The sequence below is a fragment of the Cladophialophora immunda genome (genome assembly GCF_000835495.1).
Source record: "Cladophialophora immunda strain CBS 83496 unplaced genomic scaffold supercont1.2, whole genome shotgun sequence".
NCBI lineage: Eukaryota > Fungi > Ascomycota > Eurotiomycetes > Chaetothyriales > Herpotrichiellaceae > Cladophialophora > Cladophialophora immunda.
This window is the reverse complement of record NW_015622542.1, coordinates 280,893-296,774: the sequence shown is the minus strand read 5'-3', so window position 1 is coordinate 296,774 and position 15,882 is coordinate 280,893. Positions and strand designations below refer to the sequence as shown.

The window sequence follows — 15,882 nt, the reverse complement described above, 5'->3', positions numbered from 1 at the left end:
TGACTCGTCTGGATTGATAGTGTTGCAGCCACAACTTGCTCACTCTGCGCCCAAGAAGTATGCTTGCATTGTTCAGCGTGTCTCATTCGCTCCTTTTGACGTCGTTTCATCTATGGCATCACCCTGCAGCTCGTTCTGGATTGACACAGACCCGCCATGAGGGAGCGGGATGGAATGTCGACTAGGCTTTGGCATAGAGTTCGACCGTGCTAGTGTTCGCAATCAAAAGTACAGCAGATATTCGCTCCTTCGCATACGAATAGAGAGACGCTGTTCAGGTGGCTGCGGTTGAAGTGGTCACTAGGCAGCCTTGTCGAGAGTACGTTATAGCCTGAGGGGCGTTCGCGTGCACCGGCACCTCAAGATCGTGTTCTTGGGGAGATTTTCAGGTGCGCGCTTCAACCGAACCCACTTCGAGTCGCAATGCCTCTTTATGGTGTCATCTCATTCCCCCAAGCCCTACGAGTATGTCCACTTGTCACAGCCAAGCACCACGCTGGCTAGAATCCCGAGGCACCGACTATACCCCGATCTGTGGCGCATGGTTTACGACCTTTGGCCTAGTCTGGCCCAGGCATGGCTCTAAACCGCTGGAAAGAGCAGGAAGAGCACAAAAACTCCGAGTGTGAAAAAGGCCAGGGAGGATTGCCCTCATTAGGAAACCGGCACAGCCAATCCTATTGCACAGACTCGATACGACATGAGAACGTTCTGCTGGTCTGCTCGCCCAGAACCCAGCGCCTCCCCATGCATTGGGCCCTTGGCTATTGTTCTGGAATCCAGCCCAGTGGGCGCTGCTTTGTCACTCGGATGGTAAGCTGCAGTGCCGTGCATACTGCCCTTGCACTCCTACGTCTCTTGACCTGCTGAGCTGAGTTGCAGCCTGTGCGCATAGACTAGGCTGTGACAGCGCCGATCCCTAGCAGGCTTGCATCAGGTGGCTTGCTGAGTACCTGAATTGATACATTGTACAGTCATTATCAACAACCTACTTGAATCTTACCATCTCCAGTCGGTTCTGCAATGACCCGCGCTCGGACGATCACGAAGTAATGCTGACTCCTCGCGAACCTGGGTCGCCCAGCTCCACCCAGATGCCGAGTAATGCCATATTGAGGTTTCGACTTGGTGCCTATTCAAGGAAATCGAGGGCCATTCCTCGCCGGAAACCAGTTGCTTCCCAACTGGACCTGCCGAAACATGTTAGACCTCACGTCAACACCTATGATCCCTATCACACTCCCTCTCACAACAACGCCCAACAACCTACTCCAAGCCAGCAGAATGAGAAGAACGTCGTCACATTTGATGAGCCGAAGATCCTGTATGAGCCATTCTGGATCTTTCCCTCAAAGGACAGTGTGAATACAAGATCTGGGGTGCAATTTTGTAAGTCTGGCTTCGTCACATCCCGGATGACGTGTTGACAATGGTGGAGATCTCTACAGCTGGGCGCCATTTTCTGTATACCGTCGAGGGAATAGAACAGCCGCGAAGGTGATTTTTGAGATCATTACCAAAAACATCTTCCAAGATGATATGCTCTTTGAGGCAACAGTCGCAAATGCTCGTGCGATACAGTTGGCTACCACCCCATACAAACCAGAACATGGGCAGATTCTAGCCCATTATACGAACACACTCATTTCAAAACTTCGCTCCAGAATCTCCACAAAGCACGCTACCTCCGACTATACTTTGTTGAGTATCCTGTGCTTACTCACGATATACGTGAGAAGATCATTCGCTGGCGGCTTGTGCCAGACGTTGGCTAACTGGCTCCCAGCTCTTTTCCCGACGCGATTCGGACTGGCAAGCGGAAATGGAACTGCACCTCACAGCAATGAGGCGGTTAATGGAGAAGAGAACTCATGCCGGCGAAGTTTCAGAGCTGGATGGCTATATCAATTTTCGGGTGATGATGCATGTTCATCGGCACAAAAGCACTGCATGTCTCTCTGTGCTGACTATGTTTGTTGTACAGGTTTGAAGAATTGCTTCAGTACTGGAGACGGGTAGAAAGGTTCAAACATCCTCTGGATCTTGAGTCTTTCCGGCCAGTCTTGTACATGCCCTGTTCTGACCCAGGGAGCGTGATCGACCGCTTCTCCAGAATTCCTCATGGTCTCGCTGCCCTGGCAATGAGCAGACCTATTTGTAGGCAGTTACACTTGTTGATAGGGGAGATAGCTGAAACAAGTAAAGGTACGTTACACTCTCAGCCCGCGTCAAATTATATTTACCCAAGCATAGAAGTCCGCGCCCTTGATCACCCACATACCTGCCTCAAAGAAGCCGCAAGAGATACAACGTTTCGTTGCACAGACCTTCTCATGCATCGCCAGTCCCTTAGCACGCTTGATGAAATACTTCTTGTTGGCCTTTTTACTTACTCGGAGCACATATGTCAAGTACTTCGCGCACCTGTTGCTATGGTGGCCGACGCCCTCCACCGTACCAGCTGTCTGGCACTCGCATGTCGGAGCGATTTGATGCACATGCTTTTCCCCCAGTCCTCACTCAGCGCTTGTCCGATTGTGCAGCAGGCCCTGATATGGGTGGCGACAGTTCTAACAGCCACTCGCCTCTCAGACTCTCCCGGGGGTGGCCTTGCTCAGCGGCTGTGGAGACTATCGAACAATGAAGTAAAGGATACGAATCGAGCGGTATACATTAGCCAGCACTTATTCTTTTGGGACGATGACTTGACAAGACGACTGGCGGAAAACATGGCTCTGAACAATTGGAGCCTAGATACCATGATGATACCCTCTGAAGGCTAGTCTTGTCATCAGCCATAGTTCATGGCTGTGAGATTGAATATCGGCATCTTCCCTCCAGACTCAACAAGTCGTTCCTCAAGGAGGAATGCCCATGAAGGAGTGGTACAATGCTGGTCTAAATAAAGCTCATCACAGATTTCGGAGGACAGCGGACACGGATGCCTCCCACTCCAGCCCTTCCCAAAAAATGGTCACAATTGGGATCCTCATAATCGTCTCTGGGTGTGCGCGAACCACGGCGAGGACGCTGATGTGAAAGACAAAAGTGGTCACTACGGTGGCGAGAGTGACAGTCGCAGAAAATAGGATTTGATGATCAGATTGGCCCAAGACAGCTTCCCTGGGACACGCCTTTTGAATGGGGGAAAGGAGTCAACATTACAGTTATAACTTATTGTTGTACAGAATCTCTCGCAATCGACCATAGGATGTGGAAAACAGGGCTTCCCGTTCGCTCAGCCGTACTTAAGCCACATGCCGGTTAGTTAGTACTACCGTGGGTGACCAGGTGGGAATCCTGACTGTTGATTGTTTTTGTTTTTTTAACGCTCTGCCATACATCTTTCTTGATTTTTTTTGATCACAAATTGGCTCTCTTGGGGTTGATGGGTGTAATTCAAGGTATGGAGGAGCGTTTGTTCGGTTTGTGGTGAGGGCGCGAGGCTGTGGCGGAAAGGCTGAAGATGCTTATGTCAGCGCCAAGAGAAAATGTGGGATTCGTTTGACTTCAAAGTTAGTTGGCGTCTTGCCTCCTCGAGGAGTTCAAGAGTGACCACCTTCCATAGGCATCAAGAGAGCTTTCTTGGAGTCGCTCAAACATGGTCGAAATCATCCAGCTGGCTCATATGCCACCGGAATTGGCCCTCTATGTTGCCATGTACACGGATGTGCAAAATGCGCCTTTCCTCAAGGAACAGCTGCTGGCAGGCAACTCGGACTTCGAATATGCTTTCATTGATGCGAGAATGGTAAGTCCACGATCCAGTCTCTACGGCTTCCGACTGTTGACCTCGTTCTTCTCCTTGCAGGTTGTCTCTGCCAGCCATGTGCTTGCTGCGGCCTTCCGCGCCATGAACGACTACCTAAATGAAAGACTGAGGTCACGGAACATTCACTCAGAGATTGTGTTCTCGCTCAGCCCGAACAACAATGTAAGTTCAGGCTAGACCTTCAAGTAAAGCAACACTAAAAGGCAAATGCAGATTGGCGAAGCCTTTCGTAGATTCGGAGTCAGCGAATCGACTAGCGATCTACTCGTTCTGAAGGTCGCCACGACTCCGGAAGTGACCATTGACAGTGTCACTCAACATCTATCAACGCACATCCAAGGCCAAGCGACCGCCTTCGATGATGCCATCTTTCGCAAGGTCGCGGACATTGACAGAATCAGAAAGATTTATAAACTCAACTCTGCCACCTCAGGTGGTCGCTCAGCCAAGTCCGTTAATGGCATCTCCGGGGCGAGCAGCAGCGAGGTCGTCGATGAAACCAAAAACCTCGAGGTCCAGATTCTTGGACTCATGGCTCTTCGGGGTGCAACGTGAATGTCTATGAGATGATTGCTCCATCGGACCCTCAGAATGTCCTTTAGCCGCTCGACTTCGTCGCACCTTGGTTCTGGCAGGCAACATTCGATGCCAGCGTCGCAGTTTTGCAGTGCCTTCACCTGCTTCGGGTCCTGGCGCCATCACCGTCACCACACAAGAACAATACCACAACCATCTCTTCATTGAGAACCCATAGTCGAATCTTCAAAACAACATCCAGATCTCACATGCTGCGCATATGAGAAACCCTCGGTTGAGAGATCTCCGGAGGCTGGGCAATCCGCCTCGAACCTTGAAGTTACTCGATGTTTCTGCACAGGTTCTCCGGCGTCTTGATGCTTTTCCCAGCCATGGAACCCTTTGCACGTCAGAGCCGGGCTGACCGTACCACTGAGGCTCGCCTGGGCTATCTCGTCATGACTGCCCGATTACCACTCAATATATTCAGGACAATCGCCATTACTCCATAACGCTGCGGCGAGCCGATGTGCGTCTTGCTTCCTTGGACGCATCAACTCCTCCCAACTTCACGTGTCACGTAGAGGAGTCCATGCAGACACCCGTCTCTCCCGCTCCTCACAAAATCAAATATGCGACACATTGATCTTACTGTAACCAGGTCCCTCTCTACGAAGGCGCACGAGTGTATACCCAAAGATTGCCAAGCTTGCGATTTCAAAAGCGGCGACCACAATCGAAGCGTAAAAGGTGTATTTCTGTACAAGCCGAAATGCGTCAGCGCCGTTCTGCTCCATTCCTCTGCCGGATGCATCTCCCGGCACCAATTAGGGACTTTGTAGGCTTACCATTTCAACGCACATGGTCTCAAAGGACATCTTTCCATTTTTGAGAGACTTGTGGGTGCACGACCAGGACCACAAGTCCCAGCTCTTCTTGCCCTCGTTATCCTGCCATTTGAAGTACACAGCTGCAGCAACCCACGCCGCGATTCCAAGCAAGGACGTGAAGAAGACGGCCCAGGTGTGCAGGTGGGTCTCACGCAGCCGACGGACCTAAGCAGTGTTGGTCAATAACTGTGTGCGGTTTTGGACCATGTTGTGCCAAAAGATGTGATCAACAGCAACTCACCCCTCCACAGAATGTAAGCAGCGAAAGGATCTGCACAATCACCGCGATGACAGCAGCGCCGAGCATCACCCAGGTTGGCCAGACGTCGATATGATTCGGCCACGCGCGCTGGCGCATGCCGCTCGGTTGCTGCTGCACCACATTTCGGGTTGTGAACCATACCGCCGCGGCATGGGCGAGCACGCCGATAATGGACGCCGCGACTGCCAGCGCTATGATTCTGACAAGCACGCGACAAACATTCGGAACAGCTCTTGCCTGTCGTTGGGCCTTGCGGACCTGTTCGTGCGTGGGCGTATGTTGCGTGAACGTGTGTTGCTCTACACTGTGTCGGCTTGGCAGGACCAGGTGCCGGAGCGGTTCCATGATGATGCTGGGGACAGTGAATCACTCGAAGGTCTGGAGGGAAGAGATGCTGTCGACGATGCTGGTCAGGATAACCTGAAGATCTAGGGAGATTGATGCCGAGGTAGCCTCGTGGGATTGTTCTTTGCCACCCAGCAATGGAAAGAAGACGCGCCGGCTGAAGTGGGAGCTCATGCAACGAGAACAACAAACAAACTGGCGGTCCCGTCGATATCTTCAACGTAATGTGCCTTTTCCCCGAGGGGCAAATGGCCACCTCCCCGACTGTCAGGATTTGACTGTTTGAATCTTTGGTAGTTAAAGGGGTTCATCTCTCAGCCGTAAGGAAGAGTTATTATCCACATGCAGTAAACTTGCTCGCACAACTCTATTCCTCGTAGGATCCTCAAGGGAGGCGGGAACGGGAAGTACTCGGTAGATACGCTGCTGTAATCAGGGACCTCTGGAGCCACCTAACCCAGCGTAGTAGTACTCGGTACCGAGTACGACTACGGCCACCATTAGCCTCGTAGGTATGCAGACGCCAAGATTAAAAATCCTCCTACGTACAAATACTACAGCATGCACCTAATGCCCAATGGTCAGAGAGGCGAGGCTGGAAGGAGTTGAAGCATATTGCTAAGCACTACTTAAGGCCCCCAAGGCTCTTCCAGCTGTGGCGCCTTATCGCCCCCATGGGGACTGGGATGTCGTATAATAGACGATGTAACAGAGTGAGCATTTCCAAAGGGTCGGGCTGTGGGCTTATGGGAATTGTTCGTGTAAGATCCTTTCGGCTACGTGGTGGTTAGAGAGAAAATTGAGCACTTCTTTTGTTTTGCCGCAAATCCCACTCGTCGTTGTAATCAAAATGAGCCCCGAGATGTGAGTATAATCTGGTGCTCAGAGGAGGACAGCCTCGGTGCCACCGTCAGCACCAGAGTCTAGAGCTCTCGCTTGTGGTCTGTTATGTAAGGAACTCCACTCCCTCCTCTATGCCGGTCTGCTCGCATTGTGTCTCTTTGCCGGGTGCATTAAGTCCGTGAGGCTGAGAGATTTGAGGGGGCAAACTCAAATCCCACCCGGATGCCCCAAAGGATCCCAAGAAAGCAGTTGCTGTTACCGGGTTGAGGAAATGCACAAGAGAGAGAGAGACAGAGATGCAAATGGGGACGTACCATACATGATGCGAGGACCCAGGCCAGTATCTCTCATATACCTACCTACCTACTCCTGATCACATCCCACCCCCGTCCCATTCCGTTCCGTCCCAGATGGTGAACTTGCCTGGCCCCCCGAAACACCGAGCCAGACTGTGTGGTGCATAAACCCTCCAGCCATGCTCGCGTCAGTGGCGGTGGCCTCAGTGGCTGCTGCAGCCGTCGCCGTCGTTGGCGCCCAAGCAACCGACAATGGAACAGCGAGAATCTTTCTGGCCGAGCGAGATACGACTCCGTGCTTCGTCTCGACCACCCCAGTCACGGCCTGCGGCGCCGGCGACCTCACCAAAGCCAACTGGGACGCGTTTGGCATCGACAACTTCCTGGCCGGGACCATCAACCAGTTCGGCACGGCGGACAACTTCCCCAAGTTCTTCGTGTCGCAGAACACGCCGACGCAGAACCCGTTTGACGACTTCGACTGCTCGACGTTTGGGAGCACCACGTGCACGGTGCCGACGCTGAACAACCCGGACGCGGCGACCGACTGCGTCTTCGACGGGCTGCAGGGGAGCTTCTGCGCCAACTTCGTGGGGCCCGAGGCCGGGTTCGTGGTGCAGAACTACGTCAACCTGTGGCAGGGGCTGCAGAACCACCACGACGCCATCCAGGACGCGGCGACGGCCATCACCAATGCCAACTTCATCAACACCATGGTCGGCGCGCTGGCGCCCAAAAAGCAGCCCATCGGCCCGGCCATCTTCTCGCTGATCGCCGACCTGGTGACGGACATCCTGCCGATCGGGGGCGAGATCAAGGCGGCGACGACCTTCATGAAGAAGATCCGGCTGGTCATCAAGGCCACCAAGTCGGACCTGGAGGACGACTCCGAGGACATTGCCAGCATCGCGCAGGACAACGCGGCCATCGACCAGGAGGTGACGGCCACCGAGGCCCAGCTGACCCAGCAGCTGGCCAACGTCGTCACGGGCACGCAGACCCGGCTGCAGAACATCCTGGCCCAGGTCTTCGGCGCCAACCAGGACCCACAGCTGATTGCGGACGCGTCGGCCGTCGAGAGCACTTTCGCCTTCCTCAACGCGTACCACGGCGTGTTCCTGGACGACGTGCCGCAGCGCGCCGACCTGGCGGCGCAGATGCAGACGCAGCTGCAGAACTGGATCGTCAGCGCCGTGCTCAGCACCATGGGCTACGACGTGACCGTCGACACGGCGGCGCTCGAGGACCCGCCGGGCCAGCCGGGCGTCGTGTGCCGGGCCGAGAACGGCTTCACGGTCGCGGGAGGCTGCGCCCTGTTCCGCATCAACGGCATCGACCACAGCAACGGCGACGTCATCGACAGCGCCCAGCAGGGCAACGACATCTTCGCCCTGCAGGACACCGCCGGCATGGACATCAACGCCATGGTCGCCAACGCCCAGGCCTGCAACGGCGGCGGCGGCGGCGGGACCGTCGATTTCGACTCCTTCCTCGCCATGGACAACACCGATGCCCTGCCCAGCTGCATGTTCAACTTCCGAGTCGTCGTGACAAAGCTTTGAAACAGGGCGTGATGGCTTGTTTTGTTCGTGTTTGTTTTCTTCACAGACGACCATTCGGTCGTGCATGCATCAAGGAGTAGAGTGTTTGGGTCGAGGAAAGCTGTGGCGTTTGTTGGTGGGTGGTTCTGGCGCTGGGAGAGAGTGTGAGCGAGGGAGGGTCCAGCCTTGTCAGCCTCAGCCTCGTCAGGTGGTTTTATATCTCTTTATGACGCGCAAGACTGCATATGAGCGGCGATGGTGCCGACAATAGATATAAGACTTGGATAGATAGATAAATATGAAAATCCACGTACTCGATGACTAAACAATGAAGACACACCCATGAACCATAGTCATTGTCATTATTTCTACCTCTCAAGTGTCTCGACCCGTAAAGGGAGGGACATTCTCACAAAGCACGTAACCGTTGCTTTCTCCCAAGCCCAGTCTCGTCAGCCGCAAGCACTGCTAATTACAAAAACGATTGGAACGCGCCAGTTGCAAACGTGTGGACTGTTTCAGCTGCAAGCATATTTGTCTGTGCGAATCAATCTCCCCTGCTGCCTTGTTGGCCGTCCATCACCATGTCTCCACCCTGCGAATAACATTCTATGTTTATCTTAGAGTACAATTGCAAACTTTTCCTCAAACCAGCCATCGGTGGTTCATCCCCTCTCGACTGTCACGCCCGTCTCCCATCAGGGTTTGAAGCATCGACAAAGCTGCTCCTCACGCTCTTCAGTGGCCAGTCCCGCATCATACTGTGGCCTCCACCAGGTCATATTCTCTTCTCCCCTGTCCCATGCCACCCCCTAAGCACATTCATTTTCGGAAGGAAAAGAGTCTTCATTCGTCGAAAAATGTGTCTAACCATCCCATTTCATGTGAAAGAGCAAATCGATCCGATAAAGAAACAAGTCAAAAACCATCCAACGCCGTCGCTAATGTTGACGTGTTTGTGCCTTGTGAAACACATTGTGGCCGGAGAGAATAATGCGGAGAGCACTCAAACAGTGAGCCTCCTCTTTTCCCGCAGGTGACAATTTAGTGGCCGTAAGAAAGTTGCATTAAGAAGATATCACCGCCGTGTCAGAATGGGAGTCGAAGACAGAAGGTCAACTTAATGGATCCGTCACTCGCCCAGTGTCTGAAGTTTTTTTTATTTCGGGATAACATCCGAGTCATATGATAGTACAAAGAGGACTCAGTCCTCCTTTGGAGAAGTTGGAGAATACTGTGGGCTGTTCGGAGAGTATTGTGGACTGGTAGCCGACGTCGACCGAGCCGGTGGGCTTCTGGGGGAAGCATTGTACATCGGACTCGTGGGAGAATACGATGGACTGGTCGGAGACGTTGGGCTGGTCGGACTGTAGGTAGGCGAAGTGGGAGAGTAGCTTGGTGACGTCGGAGACTGCTTATTGCCACTACCACCATACATGGGACTTGTCGGGCTATACATCGGTGACGTCGGACTGTACACAGGTGACGTAGGCGACGTAGGCGATGTGGGACTGAAAGCCGGAGAAGTTGGTGAGTAGCTTGGAGAGGTTGGTGATCCATAAGCTGGAGATGTAGGCGAGTAGTTGGGTGACGTCGGTGAGTAGCTCGGCGAAGTAGGCGACGCTTGGTAGCCAGGAGAGGTTGGCGAGTATGCAGGCGACGTCGGAGTAAAAGCAGGGCTTGCCGGCGAGAAGGATGGTGACGTTGGCCCGAAGCCAGGGCTCGTTGCGCCAAACATCGGAGATGTTGGCGAATAGCCAGCAGTGGGCGAGAAGCCAGGGGAACTTGGGCTGGTACCACCAAACGGACTGGCAGGCGAGTACCCACCAGGGCTGCGCGAACCGTAGGGACTGAATCCTCCAGCTCCGCCGAACCCAGGCTGGTAGTCTGTGAATCCTCCTGGAGTTTCCGAACCAGAAGCTGCGATAGGAGAGAAGGACGCTCCGTAATCTGGAGAGCCAAGATATCCACCGTCTTGCATTGGTGAGCCGGTATCGTAAGGAGTAGCAGCACCGTCGAGGAGTTGCTGCGAGCCTTTGACGCCGATGGCACCACCAAGTCCAAGGTTGGCATTGTCCGTGACAACGGTAGACAGCATGCTCTGATCGAGAAGGATCTCCATCGTTCCTGTACCAACGGGTGCAGGTTGACCCAGAATCAGGTTTTCAGAGACACCTTTGCAATCGTCCAGTTCGCCAGCTGCGGCCGCCTCGAGCAAGATCTCGACAGTCTGTTCGAAGGAACATCTCATCAGTGCGCCAGTATCGGACTTGTTGATGCCGTGACGAGTGACAGCCATGACATAGCCGCGTGCGGTCATCACGTCACACAGAATACCCAAGTGGCGGGCGTTGACATAAGAACCATCAAACGACAACACCTGGGTCAACTCACGCAGAATAGCAGCACGAGTAGCCTCGATCCCGAGAACTTCGAAGATTTCCGTGAACCGGTTGGTATACGTGCGAGCGGTGTCGACTCCTTCAATGGCAAGAACCTTTGCGAAAGAACTGCCAGTAGTTTCTAGCACGTATTCATTGCACCGAGGATCGCTCTTTGCCATGTACACAGAGCCGTCATCGCTAATGATTGCACGACTCTTCTGATCGATGAAGGCTCTTGACACGCCGGGAACACCGTGGAAGGTCAGGTGGTCAAGCATTTCGTTCAAGAAGCGTCGGAGAACTTCATCATCCTCTTTGCGCTCGTCATCCTCGTCCTTTCCGTAATTCTGGACAAGACGGATACGGATGATCTGCTCGTCGGCATTGATATCGCTGAAGATGACCGAGAGATCCTTGCCGTAGGTCGCTTTAATCCTTGATGCGACGTCTGTAATGTTGAGCCCCTTGTCCAGAAGTCTCGCGCGGCTGAGAGTGATACGAAGCAGCCACTTGGAGTGTAGCGCCAGATCTTGATCGGTATCTTCAGGAATGATGAAGTACGATTCGACCATGTCTAGATCTTCGGGAATGATAGTGCTCTGAATATCGGGATCATACCACAGTTCGCAGGTCTCGGCCACGGAGCGCAAATTGGTATGCTGCACACGACTTCGCAGTAGCTTGGCCGCTTCCTTGTCACCAGTATTTTCTGGAAGCTGATAGACAGTCATCGACGGGGTGCGTATGTTCTGAGAGACGTTCAAAATTTCCTTGAGACGGGGCACACCCAGAGTGACGTTCTTCGCCGACACACCAGTAAAGTGGAAAGTATTCAAAGTCATCTGGGTTGCAGGTTCACCAATGGACTGGGCGGCCAAGACTCCAACCATCTCGCCTGGATTTGCATGTGCGGCAATGAATCGACTCTCAACAGCTCCGACAATATTGTCGAAAGCCAATCTGTTGACGCCATGTTCAAGAACAAGCCGCTTGTAGGCAAGCCGTGAGCGGAGTTGTGCCTTCAGCAAGAGCGTTGCATTGTCCTGGGCCTCTTTCGAGATCGGATCTTCTCCACGCACGACAACAAGTCTCTCCAGTAACTGCTTCACAGCAGTAAGCGCATGACGGGGGTCGAGGTCAGTTTTGTCGCCACGGCGGATCTTGAAATTTTTCTGAGCTTGGTCGATGATACGCCCGATGTTGAGAGGCAGCTGCATCGAGTCTTCGGTGCCTTTACCCATCTTTCGCAAGAAATCTTGAGACTTTCGCAGAGCTTCGTACTCCTCATCAAACATCTCTTGCAGTTCGGTGTCACCTTGGAGTTCTCTTGCCTGAAGCAATCTGCCCTTCCACATGGAGATGTCTCCGCTCATGATGTCTACCATGTAGCGGTCGTTGAAGGCCTTGTCAGACATCGTGATGATATCGACCTTTTGGTTCTCGATATGAGCACCATCTAGGCCATCCTCGCCATAGATGAATTGAACCACGTTCCCTCGCGAGTCACGGACAGTGGAGTCATACTTGACAGTGACCTCCTCGAGAGCTTTGACAAGCCGACGTTGGATGTAGCCAGTTTCGGCGGTCTTGACAGCAGTATCAATAAGACCCTCACGACCAGCCATGGCGTGGAAGAAGAACTCTGTGGGAGTCAATCCACGAAGATACGAGTTTTCAACGAAGCCTCTCGAAGGAGCAGAGTAATCGTCCTTCGCGAAATGAGGCAGCGTGCGGTACTTGAAGCCGAAAGGAATACGTTTGCCCTCCACCGCCTGCTGACCGACGATGGCCGTCATCTGAGCAATGTTGATAGTAGAACCTTTCGAACCGGCACGAGCCATGGTGATGGCGTTGTTCAGATCCTTCAAACTGTTTTCAGTTGCAGCACCGGCTTGATCACGAGCCTGATTCAGAGAATTCATCACTTTACTTTCGAAGGTTTGACGAACGTTCATACCAGGAGAAGGCTCAAGCTCTTCGTTGTACGCCTTCTTTGTGATGTCGTCGACCTCTGCCTTCTTGGTATCAACAGCATCTTGGATCTTTTGGACAGTGTCAGGGTCGGGTACTGTGTCACCAATACCGATACTGAACCCGTTATGGAGAAGCCAGTAATTGACCACGGTCTGCGCGCCATTGAAGAACGCCCGTGCGGTGTCGTGTCCGAATTCGTTGCAAATTGTATGAATGACGCCGCCAGCACTAGTGCCGACAAATTTCTTGCTGAATAAGCCGAACATGAGATTGCCCTCAAGCACCATGAGCCCAGTATCGTTGGTTGGTACATACGGGTCTTCGCCTTTAGCATCAAGCCTCTCGAGGTTGAGCGCAGGTGGGAGCACCATGCTGATCATCTGCTTGCCCGTCCAGCGAGGCGTAGGCTTGATGATAGCTGGTTGAGGAATCACCCCATCCCAGTCAGGAACCCATAGCATGACGTTCATGACTTGATCTTTTGTCAAGAAGACATCACGACGGCAAATCTTGTAAATACCGCAGAGGGTGTCTTGAATGATACCCATGAGAGGAGCATTACGTTGTGGTGACACAATGTTGAGAGGTACCATGCAAAGATTGGCGAGCTCAGCTCGAGATTCTTCGCTCTGAGGAACGTGCAAGTTCATTTCGTCACCATCGAAATCAGCATTGTAAGGCGTAGTGACAGAAAGGTTGAGTCGGAAGGTCGAGTAAGGCATGACTCTGACACGATGGCCCATCATAGACTCCTTGTGGAGAGACGGTTGACGGTTGAAGAGAATGACATCGCCGTCTTGGATGTGGCGCTCGACGATCCAGCCATACTGAAGAGTCATCTCTCCAGCACGTTTGTGGTGTCGGAGATCAATTCGTTCTCCAGTATCTCGAATGACGTAGCGCGCACCAGGATGGTCATTAGGCCCGTTCTTGACGAGGCGTCTCAGCCGGTCAATTGTGAAGGGCGTGACTCTTTCCGGGTAGGTCAAGGTGCGAGCAATGCTTCGCGGAACACCAACTTCGTCAAGAGACAGATTGGGGTCACCAGTGATGACAGTACGAGCAGAGAAGTCGACACGCTTTCCCATCAAGTTCTGGCGCAGTCTGCCTTCCTTCCCCTTGAGCCGAGCACGAATTGACTTGATGGGTCGACCACTCTTGTGCTGCGCTTTGTCTAGACCAGCAATCTCATTGTCCATATAGGTGGCAATGTGGTATTGCAGGAGATCACAAAGATCGACCTTGATGTGGTCAGGTGTGCCGTCAACTTCAGTCCGCAATACAGCTTGATTTGCACGAATAATGTCACCCAACTTGAAGGTGAGGTCGTCTTCACCGCGTTGGCCTTGGCCGCTACCATCGACGCTGATACTGGGCCGGACAGGCGGAGGAGGGACGGGGAGCGCAGACAAGATCATCCACTCAGGGCGGGCATAATCAAGACTGAGGCCCATCATGTCCAAGGTCTCGTCGGTCAGGGTACGGAAAGTGTTGAGAGCGTCCTGCGGAAAGATCCGCTTCTTGTCGGGTGTCACATCTTCATCATCCTCGCCTTTTCGTGGTTTCCAGGTCGCCCACAACTGTAATCCAGTTCTTCGGATGTCAGGTTGTGCATTGCCACAACCGCCATGCTTAGGCTGGGGGGGTCCTTTCAAAGGCTGATCGGGGTCTTCAATGGGATCGGCTTCGCAAACGTTTCGAGGCTTACTAAGTCGCCACACTGCTTCGAAGCGGCGCTTTCGGTCTCGGATCGAGATTGCATGTCGAAATTCTTCGGTCTGCATTTTCATCCAGATTAGCAGTGAGAAAGAGGAGAAAAGGCGCTGGGGAGACTAACATCAAGCGCTTTGATCTTGCCACAGTTGTGGCAGACCGTCTCCAGGATCTTCTTGACTTTGTTCATAAAGCCATAGTGATAGACTGGAGTTGCGAGCTTGATGACACCAAAGTGACCAGGGCATTCGGCCATGTTTTCTTCACAAGTACTGCATTTGAAGTTGCGATCGATCGTTCCGAGATGAGGATCGTTCGGACCTTTCTCGCGAGGTCTGAGGCGTTGCTCATCCCTGGTCAAACACGGGTTAGACATCAATGATCAGAGGAAGTGATTGTTTTGTCTTTTATTTTCTACATACATCGTCTCAGGATATTCGATGTCGATGACGGCGAGGCGCTCGGTCTCTTTGGCGGAGAAGAGGCCAAACTGAATCTCCTCGACTGTGCGCAGAGGCGCGCTCGAGTAAGGGAAATTGAGGCTCGCCATGGTCGCTGTTGGTTATCCCGATGATCTCGCGTATCCTTGTGAGACGATTCTTTACTCTTTTGTCCCGATCTGGGATGACCGCAGTGCAGTGCTTGCACGGGTGGCTGCGCGGTGCTGGTCAGGGATGACCTTTGCCCTGTCGGGCCGCCCAAAACAATGCCGTGTCCTTCTCCAGCTGCGCTCTTGACCAATTCTCTTGATTTTGATCCAAAACTTCCTGGAAAGCGATCGGCTCGCCTGCTGGAACGCGTAGATTCGGGGGCGCGATCGTTTTACGATGGTTTGGGTGGGGTTGTTGATGAGGAAGAGGATGAGGAAGGGGTGAGAAGGCCAGCGCAAAATTTGAGAGTTGAAAGGGCCAGCGGCTGCCTGCGCCGCGCCAAGACAGTCAGCCCAGAGGCGAAGGCGGCGTTTGGCGGCAGAATTCGCCCCCTTTCAGCCTCACCTTATTCATCCAGTGTTCACGGCACGAGTGAGTCCTTTACAAGTTTGCAGGGGGGAGCAGCAAGCAACAAGTGAGTCTTCGTTCTAGATTCGCTCAGTCACTTCTGTGAGAGAATATCGATGATACGATGGTATGATAAGTGGTAGACGGTCTTCGTGAAAGCTTGAGAGAGAGAAGAACGCGCCGCCTTCAGTCTCTTAGTCTTAGATTAGGCAACTGTCTTGGTGTAGCGCAGAGGATTCACTTCACCTGCCCAGTGACAGACGCCGTAGAAGCTGTGACTAACAACAAAATATCTCCTCGCCGTCGCCCTTTCCTTTCTTTCTATCCTCGCCTTACCTTCTCCTTTCA

The 15,882-nt window shown here is 53.1% G+C and overlaps 5 protein-coding genes and 1 non-coding gene across 6 annotated transcripts; 4 read left to right on the top strand and 2 right to left on the bottom strand.

Moving 5' to 3' along the window:
- Nucleotides 1-1,094: 1,094 nt before the first annotated feature.
- On the top strand, nucleotides 1,095-1,990 carry PV07_02488 (uncharacterized protein; the record flags this gene model as incomplete). Its single annotated transcript, XM_016389100.1, has 3 exons — nucleotides 1,095-1,389; nucleotides 1,439-1,731; nucleotides 1,787-1,990. The coding sequence occupies 3 exons, from the start codon at nucleotides 1,095-1,097 to the stop codon at nucleotides 1,988-1,990; spliced, it is 792 nt and encodes a 263-aa protein (XP_016251002.1).
- Nucleotides 1,991-3,200: 1,210 nt separating this feature from the next.
- On the top strand, nucleotides 3,201-3,316 carry PV07_02487. Its single transcript, XR_001622140.1, has one exon. It is a non-coding gene; the product is annotated as a 5S ribosomal RNA (ribosomal RNA).
- A 232-nt stretch (nucleotides 3,317-3,548) lies between these two features.
- Nucleotides 3,549-5,591, top strand: PV07_02486 (uncharacterized protein). The gene is made up of 3 exons (XM_016389099.1): nucleotides 3,549-3,751; nucleotides 3,812-3,934; nucleotides 3,986-5,591. The coding sequence occupies exons 1-3, from the start codon at nucleotides 3,602-3,604 to the stop codon at nucleotides 4,325-4,327; spliced, it is 615 nt and encodes a 204-aa protein (XP_016251001.1). The 5' UTR covers nucleotides 3,549-3,601; the 3' UTR covers nucleotides 4,328-5,591.
- PV07_02485 (uncharacterized protein) lies at nucleotides 4,155-6,116 on the bottom strand. Its single transcript, XM_016389098.1, has 3 exons — nucleotides 5,420-6,116; nucleotides 5,137-5,343; nucleotides 4,155-5,046 (listed from the first exon to the last, which is right to left on the bottom strand). The coding sequence occupies exons 1-3, from the start codon at nucleotides 5,783-5,785 to the stop codon at nucleotides 4,915-4,917; spliced, it is 705 nt and encodes a 234-aa protein (XP_016251000.1). The 5' UTR covers nucleotides 5,786-6,116; the 3' UTR covers nucleotides 4,155-4,914.
- An 809-nt stretch (nucleotides 6,117-6,925) lies between these two features.
- On the top strand, nucleotides 6,926-8,748 carry PV07_02484 (uncharacterized protein). Its single transcript, XM_016389097.1, has one exon. It carries the CDS (start codon nucleotides 7,104-7,106, stop codon nucleotides 8,484-8,486), a length of 1,383 nt encoding a protein of 460 aa, XP_016250999.1. The 5' UTR covers nucleotides 6,926-7,103; the 3' UTR covers nucleotides 8,487-8,748.
- A 58-nt stretch (nucleotides 8,749-8,806) lies between these two features.
- PV07_02483 (uncharacterized protein) lies at nucleotides 8,807-15,387 on the bottom strand. The gene is made up of 3 exons (XM_016389096.1): nucleotides 14,959-15,387; nucleotides 14,661-14,889; nucleotides 8,807-14,601 (listed from the first exon to the last, which is right to left on the bottom strand). Exons 1-3 carry the CDS (start codon nucleotides 15,084-15,086, stop codon nucleotides 9,670-9,672), a joined length of 5,289 nt encoding a protein of 1,762 aa, XP_016250998.1. The 5' UTR covers nucleotides 15,087-15,387; the 3' UTR covers nucleotides 8,807-9,669.
- Nucleotides 15,388-15,882: the final 495 nt, after the last annotated feature.